This window comes from Trichosurus vulpecula, chromosome 1 (genome assembly GCF_011100635.1).
Source record: "Trichosurus vulpecula isolate mTriVul1 chromosome 1, mTriVul1.pri, whole genome shotgun sequence".
Lineage (NCBI taxonomy): Eukaryota > Metazoa > Chordata > Mammalia > Diprotodontia > Phalangeridae > Trichosurus > Trichosurus vulpecula.
The window spans coordinates 163522219-163543000 of record NC_050573.1 but is presented as its reverse complement, the minus strand read 5'-3'; the positions used below and the strand labels follow the sequence as shown (position 1 = coordinate 163543000).

At 34.0% G+C, this 20782-nt stretch overlaps 1 protein-coding gene across 6 annotated transcripts in view; it reads left to right on the top strand.

Annotated features, from left to right (window-relative positions):
* Positions 1-19573, top strand: part of WWP1 (WW domain containing E3 ubiquitin protein ligase 1) — a 150930-nt gene extending 131357 nt beyond the window's left edge. For 5 of the 6 annotated variants that reach the window (XM_036753157.1, XM_036753161.1, XM_036753159.1 and 2 more), the window contains 9 exons: positions 2005-2093; positions 3498-3657; positions 5095-5228; positions 5460-5600; positions 6909-7029; positions 12470-12574; positions 15941-16037; positions 16379-16451; positions 17913-19568. In XM_036753157.1, coding sequence (XP_036609052.1) covers positions 2005-2093; positions 3498-3657; positions 5095-5228; positions 5460-5600; positions 6909-7029; positions 12470-12574; positions 15941-16037; positions 16379-16451; positions 17913-18012 — 1020 coding nt within the window. In that variant the 3' untranslated portion in view covers positions 18013-19568. Of the gene's footprint in view, positions 1-2004; positions 2094-3497; positions 3658-5094; positions 5229-5459; positions 5601-6908; positions 7030-12469; positions 12575-15940; positions 16038-16378; positions 16452-17912 lie in introns of all 6 variants that reach the window. The other variant, XM_036753156.1, reaches the window with a different exon arrangement.
* Positions 19574-20782: the final 1209 nt, after the last annotated feature.

The window sequence follows — 20782 nt, the reverse complement described above, 5'->3', positions numbered from 1 at the left end:
TGTTTTGACATTGTTGTCCTTTTCTGAGTTTGTATTTTGGTCTTCCCTGTCACCATAATAACTTTCTTTAGTTGAATTATTTGTTGTTGTTGTTTTTTGCTTTTTGGGGTGGGGTGGGGTGGATATTTGCTTCTAAATTTGAGCTCTGCACCCGGGGTGGAAGAGGCCATGTTTCAGTCTTCTTGTGCCAGTGGCTGCAGGCCCTGGCTGTTTACCTGGTGTTGCACTGATGTTGCCCTGAGGCCCCCTGGGGACCTCATGTTTGGTGCTGTGCTGGGGGTGGGGAGAGGGTGGAGTAGGGATGGCTGGCACTGCTGGAGGCCGAAGGGGTCTGTCAGCTTACCTGTTGCTGAGCCGAGGTCCTGATGGTGGTGTCTGGCATGTACTGAGTCCCGCTGGGATGTTTGTGTTTCCCCATGGCTACACTGAAGCACATCGAAGTCTGGCCACTGGAGGATGCCAGTTTACCTGGGGCTACAGTGAAGTACATGGAGGTCTGGCCTACTTTCTTGTCATGCTGGAGGGTGCCTATTTGCGCAGGGCTACACTGAAGTACATGGTGGTTCTCAGAGGTGGAGTCTGCTGGTTCCCTTGGCTATGTTAAGGCACATGGGGGCTCTTGGTGCTGGCATTTGCCTGCTCCACCACACTGGGGCTCAGACTCTTCCTCCTGGTTTGCTGGAGTGCTTCCTGTCCTGGAACACGCTCCCCTTTTACCCGAGTGAGATGGACCTTTCTTGCCAATCTTTCAAGTTTCTTGGACTAAAAGATTGTTTTCACCTTGTCTTTTTTACTTGTGCTGCTGCTCCAGGATTTGTTTTGGGGTGCTATTTTATGGTTGTTTGGAGGTGAATATGAGAGAGAGTTACAGCAGTTTACTACTTATTTTGTCATCCTGGCTCCCGGAAGTCCTGTGTCTTGACTTTTTATGACCCCATTTTGGGGGTTTTCTTGGCAAAGACACTGGAGTGGTGTTTTCCATTTTCTTCTCCATTTCATTCTACAGATGAGGAAACTTGAGGCAAATAGTCGTAAGTGAATTGTCCAGGGCCACATAGCTAGTAAGCGTTTGAAATCAGATTTGAATTCAGATCTTCCTGGCTCCAGGCCTGACACTCCATCCAGTGCGCCATTTAGCTGTCCAAAATGTAATACATACTTTAAAGGAAAAAAAATGCCTAATAGAAGTTTTGTTTCCTTACACAATCCTCTTTCTTGTTTTTCTTTGTATATTAAAATGTTTGTGTTTGCTATTGCTTTTCAAAATTTTTTATTATAATTTTAACAAAGATTTATCTTCCGAAAGGAGAAATAATATGAATGAAAAACATAGGTAGATGGTATCACAGTGAGAAGATTGTCTTGCCCATGTTTGCAAAAAGTTGAGTAAATATATATTTGTACTTGACTCTATTCTGCCTAGTACACTTCTCAGTTTTTTACATGGATACATATTCTTTTGAGGTAGACTAAAAATTCCTCAAAGATACAGGCTGTATCTCCTATTTCTTTTGTCTCTCCCTGAAGTGTCAAACATAGTACAAACTGTTACTCATTTTGCAGCGTTTTCAGATATAACATTGGTATTTAAGGACTTTCTTTATTAGAATATTAGATTAATTCTGCTGAGCACAAAATAGCCCTTTGACTTATTTGGTGAATAGTGATTTCAAATATGATTTCAGCATTGCACAACTTTGGATACTGCTGATTTAAAGGTTTATAAGATACAGAGTTATGTGAATTTTATCATCTAGGTCAGTGGTGTCAAACTAAAATAGAATAAAGATGATCCACCTATTGACTTAGATAATTCTATGTTCTATTGTATTTTTATTTATTTTGTTAACTATTTCCCAATTATATTTAAATCTTGTTGGAGCAACATTGCCTACATGTTTGAAATATTTGATCTAGATAAACATTAAACAATTTGGTTGCATGGCAAAATGTTTAAGATTGTAGTTTTTTTTATGTTTCTGAATTTATTTGCTTTTTTACCAGATCATGGCTCTAAAACCCTATGACTTGAGGAGGAGATTGTATGTAATATTCAGAGGAGAAGAAGGACTTGATTATGGTGGCCTGGCAAGGTAAAAAGACAAAACAAATGATTTCTTTTCAAATCCCAAGGTTATGTCATTTTGTGAAATAGATACATTCTTATAAAAGCACAAATGAGTTTAAATAATATTATGAATTGTTATATCTTGCTGTAATTTCAGATATTTCTATTTTAGGTTTTATTAAAATGAGACATTCCCATATTTTTAATGAAGTTTTTTGAAATTCTAATCTAAATGAAGCCTTCCTTTTCACTCCCACTCAAATTGAACAACTGATCTCCCAGATGACCTTGTTCATAACTTTTATTCATTTTTCTTGCATCATTTATACGTTTTGTAATGAAATTATTTTTGTATATGCCTTACTTGTCCCAGAAATTTGTATATAGTACTGCTATTTTTGATAGATCTGTGAACTTATTGATGTGGATACTTCTTCCAACAGTGCACAGCCCATCCGTATTTAATATTCTGTGTGATATTAAATACAGTCTTCTAATTCTTCTTCAGAAAGTCCACTCAACATCTATCATCGATATCATGTGAATGCCAGTGAAGCTTATAGTCTGCCTGTTGATTAATCCTTACTGTTTCTTACCGACATAGCTTTTTTTTTCCCGGTTCCTTCACATCTCTGATGATTTACTGCTTTTCCAGTACAGTTCTTTCTTAATGTTTGATGAATTAATGAAATAAATATTTATTTTGTTAATGATTTTGGTTTTGTTGATGATACATTGACTACTATATGTTCATAGCATTGCATATGTCATCATCAGTGACAAAAACTTATGTGTAAAGCATGTTCTAAGCATTTGGAACACAGATTTTTTACCATGAAAATTTAAATGCTCACCAGAAAATGTTTTTAAAAGTTTTCATATGTGACCTTGGGCAAGTCACTTAACACCATTTGCCCTGCCAAAAAACCAAAAAAAATAAAAGTTTTTTTATGTTAATTATGAAAGGCGTAGCACAAACAATATGTGATAAGAGAATTCATAGAAAGTATTGACTATGATAAGAGGTGATCAAGGGTGCTTTGTGGAGAAGGTAGAATGTGAACTGGGACTTGAGAATCCCTTATCCCCACCCCCGACCCCCAAGAAAGGTATTTTGGCAGAGTCCCTGTGAGCAAATGGTGTGGAGGTAGTAGAACTATATACATGTTCTGTTTGAAAAACAAAGAGTAGACTTCATGCAAAGCTTATACATAGAAAAAATTAGTGAGAAATAAGTTTGGAGAGTTAAGAGCTTGCATGCTAGGCAGAGGAGTTCATAATTTATCCTGCACCCATTAAAAGAATGCATGAAGCTTGTATGATGAGATGTATGTTTGCTTAATTAGTGACTGTTGATCATTTTGTTTTATACCCTGTGCATTTAGTAATCGAAGACACGAATGACTTGATCCTGTTTTCTTTCTTGTAGAGAATGGTTTTTTTTACTTTCCCATGAAGTGCTGAATCCTATGTATTGTTTGTTTGAATATGCTGGAAAAAGCAATTACTGCCTTCAGATTAATCCGGCATCAACAATCAATCCAGATCATCTTTCGTACTTCTGTTTCATTGGCCGCTTTATTGCTATGGTTAGTTCTTGATTTTTGTATTACCATTTTGTTAACTGAATTTAGAATTTGCTGATATCAAATAAATGACATTTTTGCTTATCTGAAAGCCATTATTTCCTGTTTGGAAATTTTTTAAATTTTTAAATTTTAATGGTAGATGAATATTAGCAAAATTATGTAGTCAATGAAGAAAGTTTGTACTAAAAAAGTAATTTCAATATATAAGGCCAAAAAGATTTGTTCCTAATCACTTGATATCAGGCCTAGCCAACAAAATATATGTAGCCATGGAATTATTTGATTTTGCAGAGAAAGCATTCAAATGTAGTAGTAACTGAGGGAGACCAAATCAGGCATTACTGGATAGACTTCTGTTTTATTAGAGCTACTAAACCCTATAGGAATTCAAAAAAAGGTAATAGTCATTGTAGAATAGAATAAATACTTAGGGAAAGCCAATCTGGTGTAAATGGAGTATTGGCTTGGTAGTCAAAAGACACTAGCTTAAGTCTTACTTCATATACTTATTAGTTCCGTGTCCACAAACAAGTCATTTAAACCCTTTGAACCTCAGTTTCTTCAGCCTCAGTTTTCCTTAGCTTCTTATCTTGGCAGTGCCTGTCAAATAGAGATTCCTAGTGCCTGTGCTACTTATATCACAGAGTTTTGTGAGGATCAAATGAGATAATATGAGATATAAAAACCTTAAAGCGCCATACAAGTGTCAATTATTATCATGTATTTATATGTTTAAAACATATGAGTCAGCAAAAAAAGTGTGCTTTCTTAGCAATAAGGACTAAATGATAGTAGTATGCTATATTCTAAAATGTTTGAATGTCCAGACCCCAAAAGTAGTCTTAATGAATCATTGTCATTATAGAAAAGAGCCTCTGCTGTTGAGATTTATCTTTGACCATGTGCCCATTACATTTTCATTATTGAATTAATGATGACATATGACTAATTTATAAAATCTGTAGATTACCCAAAACTGGGAGGGATAGCTATCATGTTGGATTCCCTCCCTAACTCTACCTAGTGTTTATTTTCCTTTTTTTTCTATATATACATTTATAGGTGAACATGTTGTTACCCCCCTCCCCCCTCAATAGACTATTCTTTAACAGTTTTTTAATAGTAGACATTAATTTGTCTTTGTATCCCTAGCATCTGGTATGTTACCTGGGAAACACAGTAATAGTTTACTAAATGCTTGTAAATTGATTGAGTCCAGACCTGTTTGCCGCATTGCATAGTACTTCATAAATTTTTCCAAGTTTCTTTTTAAACCCTATTTATTACTTGTAATAATATGGTTAATGTTCCATTGTATTGATATGCCATTGGGTTATTCAGCCATTCACCATGAAGTTTTTTAATTTCTCAATTATTGTGTTCTGAAAAAATACTAGTTATTATGTAAACCTCAACCTTTTTTATTTTTCTGGGCAGGCACTGTTTCATGGAAAATTTATTGATACTGGTTTTTCTTTACCATTCTACAAACGTATGCTAAGTAAGAAGCTTACTATTAAAGATTTGGAATCTATTGATACTGAATTCTATAACTCTCTCATCTGGATAAGGTTTGTAGGTTTCTGTTTTCTTCTTTTTTTTAATGAATTTTTATTTTTAGTTTACAACATTCAGTTCCACAAGTTTTAGGGTTCCAAATTTTCTCAGTTCCCCCAAGATGGCATGTAATTCAGTGTAGATTCTACATATAACTTCACGTGGAACTTAAGGTTTCTGTTTTCAGTACCTCATTTACTCGAAATTTGTGGTTTTTGTTAATATTATTATTATTCTTAATCCAGAGACAACAACATTGAAGAATGTGGCCTGGAAATGTATTTTTCAGTTGATATGGAGATTTTGGGAAAAGTGACTTCGCATGATCTGAAGTTGGGAGGTTCTAATATCCTGGTGACTGAGGAGAACAAAGAAGAGTATATTGGGTATGATGATACAGTTCAATAAAAACTAGTGGGAACCTTTATTAAAATTAATTGGCTAGGAGAAAGGAAATATTTTGACCTCCCAAAATTTTGTTGCAAAATGATTTAGAGCTTTTTGTGTGTTGTTAGAAAATGCTTTATATGAAATTTGACACCAAATAAGATTTAAAATGTTAATTACGTATGGTTTTTACCTACCTTATCTCTGCAGTCTGAGGTCATAATTTCTGTTGATCTTCAAGGTTATTATTAATGGTATTATTTTAATTTATTTTTAATTTATCTTTGTGTGTCCGAATATAAGCACTCTTCATAATGATATTGGAATGTTGGTTGATGTGTACTACTCTATGTAAAAAGCTGGTAAGAAAGTAATAATGAGTTAGACCAACCACCGACAAGGTCAAGGCCTTTGGAAGTCACTAATTCCCTTGTATCTTGTTTTTCTTCAATTTAAGCAATATCTTTAGCTTTATACTACATAGGAATGTTTTAATGACTCATTTATCACATAGTTTTGGGATGCCTATCTATGTGAAAAGTGCTGTGATGGGTGCTGTAGACATTTAAAAATATTTTAAATACTGTTAACTGCAAAAACATTTAAAACACTGTTCTTGCCCTCGAGGAGTTTAGACATAAATGGGTAACTTAACTATCATATAATATTTGCCAAATTATTATTACATAATAATTGCCAAATGAATGACCCATACATTTACCAAAAGGAGTATAGAAAAATTAGGGAAAGATTACTGGGTAAAACTTCATGGAAGAGATGGAATTTGAGGAACAGTTACAGTTATAAACCCTTTAAATATATGTAATTTTCTACTTGTCATTTTGGACAATGATTCTTATCCCTTCTATCTAGGATGACGGAATTGTACAGCATTGTTTTTTAGATATTTTTTTCTTAGCTCCAGTTCATCCTGTAGATAATAGAAGTCTTATCTTTCTCCTGCCTGAATTATATCTTTAATTTGTAACATTAAGCTCTGAAGTGTAGCAGTTTTTATCATCTTGTGATTTTTTCCTGAGCATATAATCATTTTTGTATCAAAATGTTGCCATCACCATTTTAAATAGGTCTAATTTTAGATTCACATATGTTGCTTTATGTAGCATCTCTTTCATAGTGAATATGCTCATTTAATAGCTAAAAACTAAATATGTATAGTTCATTGGAAAATTGAGGGTTGAAAAAAGGCCTTTATACATGAAAATGGTAATAGAAGATCCCAGGATTTCTAAGCATTTTCCTTAACACGCAGATGTTCATTTTTAAAATATCTCCTTTATTTTCAGTTTGATGGCAGAATGGCGTTTTTCTCGAGGAGTACAAGACCAAACCAAAGCTTTCCTTGATGGTTTTAATGAAGTTGTTCCCCTTCAGTGGCTTCAGTACTTTGATGAAAAAGAACTGGAGGTCAGGTTCTTTTGAAGAGATATTGTAGGAAATGATAAATTTATAAGGTTTTTTCTTTACTGAGGATTGCCTACCTACATTGTATTAGACAATATAATTTTGAATCCTGCTATTTGCTCACCATCTGAGACAGGGATCTTGCTTGAGGCCCCTGTCCTTGCACTAGTTAAAAATGGTTTTTACTTTTTTAAGTACAATACAACTTTATTTTAAAATGTGAAAACCATTCTTAGCTCTCCCATACAAAAGCAGTTTTACCCGATAGCCATAGTTTGCTGAAGAAATTTGTCATAGGCAATAGTAACTGAACTGTTGTTTCCCCAAGTTAGTGGCCTATATGAAATAATAATTTGAGAGGGTAGAATTTTGGACAAATAGCTATGAGGTATTGATTATTAGGTTTAATCCACTGTGCTATACTTCGTAGGAATATAAAAAAAAATCTAAGATATGACCCCTGCTCTCATGGAGTCACAGTCTGCTTGTAGATATAAAAATACAGAAAAGTTTAAAAAAAATAATGAAATATTATAAAAGATAGCCGTGGAAGAAAAGTCTCAGGAAGTATAGAAATTCAGGAAGATTTGGTTGAAGTTCTAAAATGGAAAAGACTTAAGCATTCTCAGTTGACCTCTTCAAAATTTCTGAGGTGGAAGAACAAGAGATTCCTGAACTTTTCCCTGTTTATTTTCTCTCCACTTACTCTCTTTATAGTTCAGGAATAGAGGGAAAAGTCCAAATTTTTCCTTGGATTATTCCCACTACCTTCCTTACTTCCTTGTATGTCTTTGCCCTTGAATACAGTTATCCCAATTTCTGTGTAAGATACTTGGTTATTTGGAGCTACATCTAAAGACCATCTCACCTTGCTACCATTCATAACCCTAGGAAGCTTCCTAGCAGGAGAATTAAGCGATTAGGACACAGTCAAATCAACAAATGTTTATTCAGCGGTCTGCAAAGCAGTAAAAAGAAAGTGCATCAACTTTAAGATATCCCCGATCTCCCTTTTCATACCTTTATTTCCTCTTTCTAATTCTGAGACCGTCTTCTCCCATCAAATTACTTTTGTAATATAATTACTGTTACTACAACATTATAAATCTCTATGGAAATCATTCATCAATACATTTAAGTTAGCTTTTGCTCAGGTTAAAAATAAAATTTGTTAAAATCAAATGTGCCGTCAATTCTAAATTTTAGTATTTGTGAAGAATCAATCTTTAAATTTTAAATGCTGTCATTCTCAAAAGGCAGGCATTTTGTGAAAACACAGTCCTTCACCCTCCACAGAGCAGTGCTTTCCAAACTTTTTAATCATCTCTACCAGTGAAAAGATTTTGAGCCTATACCCCAAAATTATTTTTATTTTATAATTATTTTTATATTATGCACATGCACAAAAAAATAAACACAAAATAGAAATGGAAAAGTATGGGACAAAAATTTTAATTTGTTAATGATAGAAAAATGCCTTTTTGCTCACTCATAATATTAATAAGCTAGACAAGTATGGCTGAATAAACGTTTTTTAAAAATATGTATCGTTAAACACATTGTGGTACATCAATTCTAAGGTATGGGTTTGATTTCATTCTAACACTTTTCACAAAGATATGGAGAAGCAAATGGCAGAAATGCACCTACGGAAATGTAACTTCTGATTACACTTAGTCATTATACTCTTTTTTCAAAAACCTAGCCAACATTTATGCTAAGGTTTTTGTTGAAATTTGGCTAGTAAAATGTCCATCTTTTCTATTGTCCGACAGTTATTTTTACAAACTAATAAGAAGCTGTTGCACTCATTTCTCTATTTTAAACTAATGAATTCAGCAACACTGATATTCTTTATTTGGACTATTTTAAAACAGGTTAGAAAATTGTGTTTCCAAGTTTTTCGAGTGAGTGGATAAAGAATTTTTATAGGTGACACATTTGATTTTTAACAGGAAAATTTTAGTGTTTAGTTGATTATACTATCATTAGTTAATATTTCAAAGCACACTATATACTCTTATAGCAAGGTTCATCATTAAGGATAATGGCTATAGTTTGATATTTCATGTCCTTTTGATAGTTTCTAATTTTTTTTGTCTGACCTCTCCAGGTCAGAGTTTATCATCCTTGTTTTTATCTCATAACATGACTGACAAAGACCTTGTACTAGAATTGTTAGCTCTTCCATTTTCAGTTGTATGTGAACTGAGGTTTCTTTGCAAGAGTATTTTTAAGCCACTTGTCATTTTGTGATGGTTCATTTAGTTAAAACTAGTCAATATAATCTATAAATTAATTTAATGCAACACTCCTCAACTCTACTACTCTTACAGCACACTAAAAATGAACAGGCAAGTGAAAGCTTTCAACCCTTTTGTATTATGGAACTCACACTCTTCCTGCAGGATACTTCACGTGAAACATGACTATCATAATATAGACCTAGTGAGAGTGCTTATGTCAATTCATATATTAAGAGAGTGGGTTTGGTTGCACTTGGGAAGCTGCACTTTAATGATCCCAAACTATTCCCAGAATATATGTATAGGTATGTTTTTTATATATATGTACATGTGTGTATTAATATGTGTTATTGTCAATTACAAATTGCTGCAAATTTTGGAATATCACAGTCCCCAAGAAATCTTAAGTTGTATTTGAAATGATTCAGTGAAGAGTGATCAGAAACAAGAGAACAATATACATAATAGCTAACGTAATTAAAATTAATGATACAGTTAAACCCTGCCCCCCCCCCAAAATAGGAAATTTCTTTCTTGTTTTTAAAAAATAAATAGAAGTGATATTTTCTTCCCATACTTCCAGTCACTCGTCTGTGTTCCCCAGTTCGGAAACCACTGTTCTAGAGCACAGCCCGAAACTTGAAAATAAAAAGATTCACTAAGTGGTTGAAATAACTATCACAAGCCGTCACTAAACCAGTGCAGGTATTTTACTGTTCAGCACTTCATGAATAATTGCACTGGTTTCTGTTTGTCATATGCTGATGAGCTTGATTATCTGGCTCCCCCATCCCATAGATGATTTAAAGTAACAAATAAGAAGGGACGCTAAGAAGAGACTTTTTTTCTCTTTTCTCTTTTTTTTTTCTCTTCTCTCACTTTAATTTTTGTCCAGTTTTAACAAGCTTTATTGTCCCATCTTCCCCATCAAAAAAAAGAAAAGAAAAATCCTTGTAACAAATAATCAAGCAAAATAAAATCCTCATTGACCACATCTTAAAATGTGTATCTCGTTCTTCTTCTTGAATCCATCTTCACTGTCAGGAGGTGCACAGCATGCTACGTCATTTGCCCTTTGTAATCATAATTGATACTTACATTAGTGAGAGATCTTAGTTTTTCAGAGTTATTTGTCTTTGCAGTATTGTTGTTATTGTATAAATTGTTCTTCTGGTTCTTCTTACTTCACTTTGCATAGTTCATACAAGTCTTCCTAGATTTCTGGGATGGGAAGCATCCCTTTTGTAAGTGTTTATAGCACAGCAATATTTCCTTTTATTCATATACGATAATTTGTTAAGCCATTCCCTGATCTATGAGCATCCCCTTAGTTTCCAGTTCTTTGCAACTAAAAGAACTTCCATAAATGTTTTCTATATATGCGTTCTTTTTATTTTTCTTCATTTTCTTTGGGGTGTCGGCCTAGTTGGTGTCACTACCCGCAGGTCAAAGAGTTTAGTATCTTTGGGCCTGCTTCGACATTGTTTACTGGCACAGCTAGACCAATTCCCAGCTACACCGTCAATGAATTACGGTACCTGTTTTTGCAGAGCCCCTTTCAAGGGATAACCCTTAAAGAAGATACTGTTTCTAGCCAGAAGGAACTTTAACAGTCATCTGGCCCAACCTCCTTAGTTCAGAGCTCAAGAAATCGAGGGATTAAGTGGTTTGCCATTGGTCTCCCAGATAGTAAACAGTAGAACCTCTGATCTCAAAGCAAGTGCTTTTTCCACTATACCACACTATCTCTTGAATAGGTGGCTGCAGATTTTATAGCTGCCTGCCTTCCACAGAGGAACAGTACCTTACATTTGCACAATAGTGTCACAGTTTTCAAAGTAGTTACACATGCTTTAACTCATTTAATCCTCATAACTACACTTAAATGTATGTAGCAAAGATAATAGTATCCCTGGTTTATTAGTGAGAATATTTTGGCCCTGTATGATTGTTCATGTTCACATCGCTTGATAAGAAACAAAGTAGAACTAATAGGATGTTTTTTGACACAGTAGAGTAATGCATGTTACTCTGAATTATCAAATATTTAAATTACTTTCTATGCCATGTGTTTAAGAAGGTAAGATAATATGTAATACATTTTAAAATAATTCCCTAAAAAATGTAAAAATGAAAAAAGTTTGTTTTAAAAGAGTAAATGATCTGCCTATTTTCATGTCTTATTTTTTCCCCATTTCCAATGTTATTCATTCATCTAAAATAGTCACTTATGTGGCACCTCTTATTCACTAATGATGCCAGATAAATGAGGAATTACTCATAGTGGATAGAGTTCTAGTCTTGGAGTTAGGAAGAACAATGTTCAGATCTTGCCTCTGAGATAAACCTTGTGACCATGTGCAAGTCACTTAAACCCTGTAAGTCTGTTTCCTCATCCATAAAAATGGAGAAAATAATTCCTATAGTAACAGCTCACAGTTATTAAAAGACTTAGATGAGATATTGTACGTAAATTGCATACAGACCTTAAAATACTTTAAAAACTTAAGGTTTTTTTTCCCTAAATGAATGAATACATAAAGAATGCAAATATAAATAGCTTACATTTATATGGAGCTTTAGAACTTACAAATTACTTTTCTGATAACCTTAGCCATCTAGGATTATCTCAATTTCATACATGAGGAAACCAAAGTTCATGATTAGCAATGTGTAAAGCTAAGATCTGAGCCTTTTGACTCCTGGTCCAGTACTCTTTCTATTGTATTTTTCCCTCCTTATATTTACTCTATCAAATATATTATTGTTATTTTAATAGAATTTTATATCTATTTTGTATTTTTATAGTATTTTCAAAATAATTCTTTATATTTTTATAATTTTACAATATTTTTACAATGTTTTATATTATATCTATTTTGAGAATACCATCATAGGTGTTTCTGTTTTAGTGCTCTTAAGAGGTATGGCTTAATGTGCTTCTCTTGGGGGAAATAAGTAGTTCTGGCTTTTTCAGTTTTCATAGTCCTCTACAGTGTTAATATTATTTGTCAACTAGAAATGTAAAGCACTGAAAATACATACTATAAAGTATACATTGTGATCTTATTTTCCACTCCTCCCCCATGCATCATAATTCATAGAATCTTACTCAAAATTTCACAGGGTGTCTTTTGTTTGTGTACCAAGTTATCTTATAGTCATTTAATTCAACAATTCTTTTGCTTGATTCTCAGGTGATGTTGTGTGGCATGCAAGAAGTCGATTTAGCAGACTGGCAGAGAAATACTGTATATCGACATTACACAAGAAATAGCAAGCAGATCATTTGGTTCTGGCAGGTATTGACTTTTACATTTTTAAATTCAGATGTGAAAATATATTCCATGCAAAAAAAAAATGACAGCTTAGATATCAGCCTTTTTTTATTTGTTAAATAAGCAAGTACTTTCAAATCATAGGAGATAGAGCTAAAAGGGACATTAGAGTCTGAATCTCTTGTAATGCAATTGAGGAAACTGAGGCCTAAGAGGTTCAGTGGCTTTCTGTGCAATTCAACAAGCATTTGATAAGTCTCTGTTATATACAAAGTACTGAAGATAACAGAAACAAAAATTAAATAGTGTCTTCCCTGAGAGTGCTTACATTCTGCTGATTTGCTCAAGTTTATACAGGTAGTATATAATAGATACAAAATTTAGACTGAAGTTTCCAAGCTTCTGCTAAACTCCACTTCAGTCACATAATTATTGAAAATGTAGACATTGTAAGATCCTACTTTGCTTGTCGTTTATTGACTATAAAAAAAGCAAATGATTCTGTAGTGCAAAATGCTGTCATAGACGACATTCCTTAGAGGAGTGCCTTTAAAAGTCAAAATCATATAATCTTCAGCCTTACAACCTAGGAGTTATCCTCTAATCTGTTACCAAGGCCTATTCATTTCACCTCTGCAACATCTTTCAAATGCCCTCTTCTCTCATCTGACACTGCTACCACCCTAGTCCAGGCCCTCATCATTTCACACCTGGTCCATTTTGCAATAATCTGGTGAATCTGCCTGCCTCACATTTCTCCCCACTCCATTCCATCCTCCATTCAGCTATTAAAGCAATTTTCCTAAAGTATAACTTCAACCATGTCACCCCTTTCTCAATAAACTCCAGTGGCTCCCTATGTCCTTCGGGATCAGTTGCAAAATGCTCTGTTTGACACTCAAACTCTTCATAACCTAGCCGACTCCTGCCTTTCTAATTTTCTTATACCTTGCTGTATAAGGCATTTTCCCATAGATAAAAACTTCCTTTTTGCATATGACTTTGTACTGATTATATCAAGCCCTGAAACATTGCTGAACCTCCTAAATGAGACCCCTGATTATTAAATTGAGTTTGACTTAACTAACCACATTCTTGTCTTTAAGTCATTCACTCATGACCCATGGACTTGACCATGGGGTTTTCTTGGCAAAGATAACAGAGTGAGTTGCTATTTCCTTCTCCACTGTGTCCCCATTTTACAGATGAGGGACTGGGGCAAATAGGGGTTAAGTGAGTTGCCCAGGGTCACATAGCTAGTGTCTGAGCCCAGATTTGAAATCAGATCTTCTGACTAGACCGTGTGCTCTATCCGCCACACCACCTAACTGCCCCTAACTAACCACGTAGGAAAGATAAGTGGGTGAACAGTGCTAGTTGATTCAGTTGAAGAGTTACCCAAAGGATAATGGAAAGGCTTGTGATGGATACAGACAGGCTGCAATATATTACCAGTAAAGAATTATTCAGGAAAACTATTGTTAAAAGATGTCATCAAAGAGATACTCGACTAAGAAAAAAAATAGGGTCAATAAGGTAGACAGTGTGAGGGATAACTGATGGTAAGTTTATAGAATTCCTTGTTACTCTGCATTGTCAGGGGCTCTAGAGAAGAGTTCTCAATACATAAGATGGCCCCTGAAGGTGAAGATACGTGGAAGAACGTAGATGGACAAGACTTGGACAGGATGGGGTGGAATGAGGAGTTTATGATCTGTTATCGTGGGACTACATCAGTAAGATCATAGATTCTTAAAAGTATTAAAGTGTATTTTTTTTAGGGGCAATAAGAGTTGTGACTTGCCCAGGGTCACACAGCTAGTAAGTGTTTGAGACCATAAAGTATATTATCATCATTGCCTTTGACATGAACATTTTAATAGCTTGTCAGAACTACTATGGTCTCTTGTCCTAGAGACTTAAGGACTGATTTTGAAGTTTTAAATTATTTTTAAAATGTTATGCATCAAGGAGGAAGCATTGAATAATGGATAGGTCATTGTACTTGGGATCAAGACTACCAAGGCTTCTCATTTTTTCCCCACTCTTACCAGCTATGTTTTGCTGGACAAGTCACTTAACCTATGGGCCCCACTTTCCTCATCTGTAAAATGAGGAAGTTGGACTCAATGACCTCTTAAGGTCCCTTGCAACTCTATGATCTCATCAAGTCTTTACTCTGCAAATGATTCATCTTTTACTGTGAACACAACATCAGTTCACTCATCTCTCTTTTTAAAATTTTTTCAAAATTCATTTTTAACTTAAATACTAAAAGAAAAAACCACTTCCAGGTATACAGCACAACACAAAAAAGGATTCAATAAGAAACCATTAATCTCCCATTTCACACTGTTTATTTTTTATTTTTTGAAAACCATGTAATACACATCATTTTAAAAATTACACTTCTTTTCTGTGCTTTCTTCTGAGTTTTCTTTTGTTCTCTGCCGTGCATTTTATTTTTTTTTCTCCCTCCCCACCCCATGCTAAAGAAGGCCACCATTTGAGACAGATATTTATATATATGTAAAACCGTACTACACACACTTCTGTTTACCAGTTCTTTCTCTGGAGGTGGATAGTATCTTCCTTCATAGGTCCTTTGTAGTTGATTTGAGGAATCATAATACTCAAAATAACTTATTCATGGTTGTTCTTCGAACAACATTGCCATTACTGTGTACAGTTTTCTCTCACTTCTGTTTATTTCACTCTTCATTATTTCATGTAATTCTTCTCATGTTTTTCTAAAACTAACCAGCTCATCATTTTTTATAACACAGTGGTATTGCTTCACAATCCTATACCACAGCTTGTTTAGCCATTCCCCAGTTGATGGGCATCCCCTCAATTTCTAGTTCTTTGCCGCCGCAAAGAAAGCTGCTATAAATATTTCAGAACATATGGGTTATTTTCCTTTTTCCCTAATCACCTTGGAAAACAGACCTAATAATACTCATCTCTTAAATGGAAGGAATATCATCATTTAGAAGGTTGATCTTCTTGAATATTTATTAACTTTGAAACCATCTGCTTTTAAAATCATTGAATCCTAATTATGGGAAGAAACTATTTGTTTGAATTTGGGAAAACAGCTAGTTCCATCAGTTTTTAAAATCTTGGTAAGAATTTTGTCCTTAAAAAAAATGCTTGCCATACCTTTAAAATAGAAATTTTATCAATAATTTTCTTCAGCATATAACGGAAAATATCATTAAGATTCGTGCTGGCATTTTTTTCCGTTCATTATTACATACTGCTATCTCCAAGCCATGTGATTTTCCAGATGGTTTCATTGTTTTATATTAGTATTTTGAATATTTCAGGTCCAAGAAATTTATTGTTGGTTTTATGTTGCTTTAAGTTTGACTAATTTTTGTTTCACAGTTTGTGAAAGAGACAGACAATGAAGTTAGAATGCGTCTAATGCAGTTTGTCACTGGAACCTGCCGACTACCCTTAGGAGGATTTGCTGAGCTCATGGGTATGCATAATTCATTACAGTTGCTCTGTAGTTTCATTTGTAATTATGAATGGGTAGTGTAATCATTAGATTTCTCTTTCTTTGGAAATAACATTTTTACTAGCAGTGTACCTTACCTTAACTGAATTTCAGTTTTTGAAGCTTAAATGGGGTCACTTGCTAGAGCTACAACTTAGAATTGATGCCAGGTCGATGAAAGAGAAGGGTGAAAAAACTAGTTGAATTAGTAATAATTTGTGCAGACTCTTCACTCAGCTACGTTATAGTCATTCCGAAATTTAACCATTTGCAAAGTATAAATGTGTTTAACAATCCATTTAAATCTTATTTCTGTATTTCAGGGAGTAATGGTCCTCAGAAGTTTTGCATTGAAAAAGTTGGCAAAGAAACCTGGTTACCAAGAAGTCATACTTGGTAAGTTTAATGATCGCTTATTTCTTTTGAATGGAAGGGAGCTTTAGATTTCTCCTGGTTCTGAGGTATAGTCCTCTGTTTGCAGCATATAAATATGTTTCTGGTATGTCATAAACTAGTATCAAACATCCCATAATCAGATTTTACCATGAAGCATGCTTAGAAATACTCACTTTTGAGTTTATTTAATAGGTATTACAATTCTGTATTGTAAATTAAAAATATTATTAGGGCCAAACAAGATGAATTGAAGAGGCAGTGGAACCCACACTTTATGGTTTCTAGACTAATGCTCTTTTGTTACAGCATGATACATCCTATCTAGACAAGCATTCATCATCCTCAGCTATTGTGACCTGAAAAATTGTTAAGTTTGCTTTTTTTTTTAGGAATATTAACATTTGAGATTTTGTATTCAATTAAATATTTATTAAATATCAAGGAGGTAAGCTCTTTTCTTGGAAGTATAGAAAGTTATTTTAGGCTTAGAGTTTGCAGGGGGTGGGTAGGAGGAAAGGGCAGAGAAGTGGAATGTTTGAATGGATAAAGATATGTATACCAAGACACAGAACAAGAGATGTCGTAAGAAACTGGTACATGGGCAAACATAGGCAGACAAATACTTGCTTAATTTTGGAATGCAGATAATTGAATAATTTTCTTTTAATGTGATTGATCTTCATCTACCCTATGTGGGTATAAGGACACTGTTCTCACTTTACATAAATTCACATTACACAAATTCAGCTCCCCAGTGGTCAGGCAGTAGGACCCTGCACCAGCCCAGGAGGACCCCACGCCAGCCTGAGCTCTGGCTCCTTGGGGTGGGTTGAGGAGCCATTGTAGCCCCAGGCCAGGGATCCTTCACTATAGGCACTGAAACTACTTGTGGGGCAGTAGAGTTATGGAGGAGGCAGGGCTGCCTAAAGGTCCAATTATATTATATATCTGTATGTATATATCTGGACAATAAGATTTTAAGAGGTTGATGCTATTAATAATAGTAACTAATGCTTTATAGTATTATAAGATTAGTAAAACAGTTTACAAAAAATTATTTGATCCTCACAGCAGTTCTGGGAGGTAGGAGCTATTATTATCCCCATTTTGTAGATGAGGAAACTGAGGCAGACAGTGGTCAAGTGACAAAAGTCACTAAGCTAGCACACGTCTGCAGCCAGATTTTAATTTGGGTCTTCCTCACTCTGGGTCCACAGCTTTAGTTAGTGAACCACCTTGCTATCTCTAGATTTGTAGATAATTCAGTGACTTTCCAACAGTATCAATTATACTAGAAACAAATTATCTCTTCTCAAAATGCTTTTGGTTAAAACAAATAACTATTTATCAAAATTCTCACATACATTTTATCACTGTATCAAACTTGGGTTTAAAAATATAATTCTCTTAAATATGGTTCAATACAAATACATATGTTTTATTTTATCTTCTCTTATTCAGCTTTAATCGTTTGGATCTTCCACCATATAAAAGCTACGAACAGCTAAAGGAGAAACTGCTTTTTGCAATAGAAGAGACAGAGGGATTTGGACAAGAATAACTCTTGTCCAAGAGGAGCTCTTGCATTAAAATACTCAGCCAAGTAAAATTGCACAGATGTTGTACATAAGCTGTTCAGTCCATACAGTGACCTTTCTGGAACTCTAAAAGTGTAAATGTTCTACATTCTTCCACAAAGATATGCAAAACAGTTCAGCCTTTTTTACTTTTATTTATTGCCCCCTTGAGATGACTGACCAGAAAAAAACAAACTACCCTTAAATTTGAAGCAGACAAGAGACTTTATTTAATATATATGTACATATACTCATACTAGTGGCTCTAGTTTTATAGAGCTCTAAGTATATGAAATACTGAAACCATTGAAAAAACCTGGATTTGCTTTACCTTGGCCATACTATCCAGAAACAAAAATGTGCAAACTGCTTCACATTCTACCATATGCAATATCTCCCAAGATTGTTTAATTGCATGGCTGTTCAGGATGGTATTAAAGTTTTAGGTCAAAACTTGCCTAAAATATGTAGAAAAATTCTGCTGGCTTTTCTGAAGACAGATGCCTAATTCTGTCAGCATATTTTTAAAATAAGTATAATAGTTGAGGTTAACCCCTCTCTGCTACTTTCATGATGTAGCAAAAGTAATGAATGAAACCTTTATCTACATAAAAGTCACATACACTAAAATGAATGCTATACAACTGATGCCACTTAACAGTTTATTATAGGAACTGGACACAACTCATTGAGCAGCAAAAAGGTTTGTTTACATATTACCTTGGGATGCTAGGTAATTCTCAATTTTTTTTAAAAGAAATTCTGTTATTCCTAGAGTCTTTTTGTTTTCTTTCATTTTAATCTTTGATTATCCTTCAAATTAGGTTCATGGTAAACTGATGTAATTTGATATTTAGAAATATGTGAAAGGTAATGTGAACTTTCACTACTTTTTTATGTTCCAAGTTTTGGTTACATAAATCCAAATCAATCAACAGTTATATAAGCTTTTGAACACTTAAACTTTAAAACTAATGATTTTCTATTACTCTTTAAATATTTTCATCCCTCTTTAAGTTCATGTAAAATTCTCTACACCTGAATTAAATAAGCATATATTAAAATCTTGTCATTTTTTAATGTAGACAAAGTTATTTTCTGTCCTAAGTGAACAACATTTTAGAATTGTTTTTACCAGTATTGAGGGCATTTGCTGAACTGCAAAGATGTGTAACAAATTATAAATTTGATGTGAATTATGTTAAGTGCTATCTGTAGCAAACTGTGCTTCCTTATTAATATAAGAAAATTAAAATTACCATTTGTATCATGCTTTCAATATGCACTGTAAATTCCATTAAATTAACTTATACAAAATTTTATATACCCATGAAACTGATTTCTTAAAATATTATATCTGTAACATGTTTCACTGCTAGGTAAGTACAGAAAATACTAGCATACTACTTATTTTCCCAATATAACAGTTTTTACTTTGCCAGAATTTTATTTTTCTACATATTAACTTAGATTGTGTTCTGCCTTTTTATTCAAAATTCACAGTTTATTCTGTACAGGTTAAATAAAAGCAGTGATCCCATTGGCTACATAGACTCTTTTCCCATATTCTCGACTCTGACACACCAGGATAATTTCACATTATGTATATAAAGGATTATGTGATAGGTAGTAATTAGATTGTTCTGTGTTTCTAAAAACAGTAGAATGTGTATGTGCTTAAGCTATACCAGGAGACATTCGTATCAGACATGAAAGATAATATCCACATTATATGATTTCAAGGCTAAGAAATATGGCACTACTATATGTTTCTTTGTAGATATTTAAAACTGAAAAATATTTTGGCTAGAGTAATTCTTATTTTAAATACTGAAAAAAATTTCATTTTTCAAAAATACATTGAAATCACCTTAGAAAACATGGATTTCTGAAAGAACTAATGAGGCTTATCAAATATGAGAAAATCTAGGATATTCTAACAATTGAAAATTAGCTACTAAGGTAGTTTGTAGAAAGGTTTTTTTAAAAAACCAGTTTCCTGTGTCATGATTCTCAGTTAACAGAAAGACATAATTTAGAAATATGTATTAGTACATAAGTTTTATTTCAGTTACACAAGCATATATCACTGTTCTAGGGTTTGAAGATACTTGTATATATGTATGTGTATATGTGTATATGAATCACTTTAAGGTTAAAACCCTTTACAAATATCTCATTTTCTCCTGGCAATAACCCTGAAACATAGGTGCTGTTGTTGTCCACCTTTTACATATGAGGAAATTGAGACTAGCTAAGTGACTTGCCAGGGTCACACATCTAGATAGTGTCTGGGGCACTGTTTGAGTTCAGATCTTCATGACTTCAGGTCAAACCCCCCCTCTACTGTTCTGTCCGCTGTGTTCAGGTAAGTAGATGAAACAAAATAAAAACTCTAGGAAAGGACTAACGATTTGGCTGTGTCTGTTGTAGGAAGCATCATTTAAGCTGAATCTTGAAGGGATCTAGAGAGTTGAAAAGGTGAAAGTGAGACTCTTTAATGAACGAGAATTTGTGCAAAGGTTGGAGGTAGGGAAATGGAATGTTGTGTAGTAGATACAGCAAGTAGATCAGTTTGCCTGTCATATGCAATTTGTGAGGATGAAAGCAGTCTGGAAAGATAGGTTAGAAGTTGGAGAATGATAAAATGATTAAAAAGAGGAATTGGTAGACACAATAGGGAACTACTGAAGCTTCTTGAGCATGGGAGATTTGACACCTATATGGGAAATGAGTTAATAAAAAGGCAAGAGA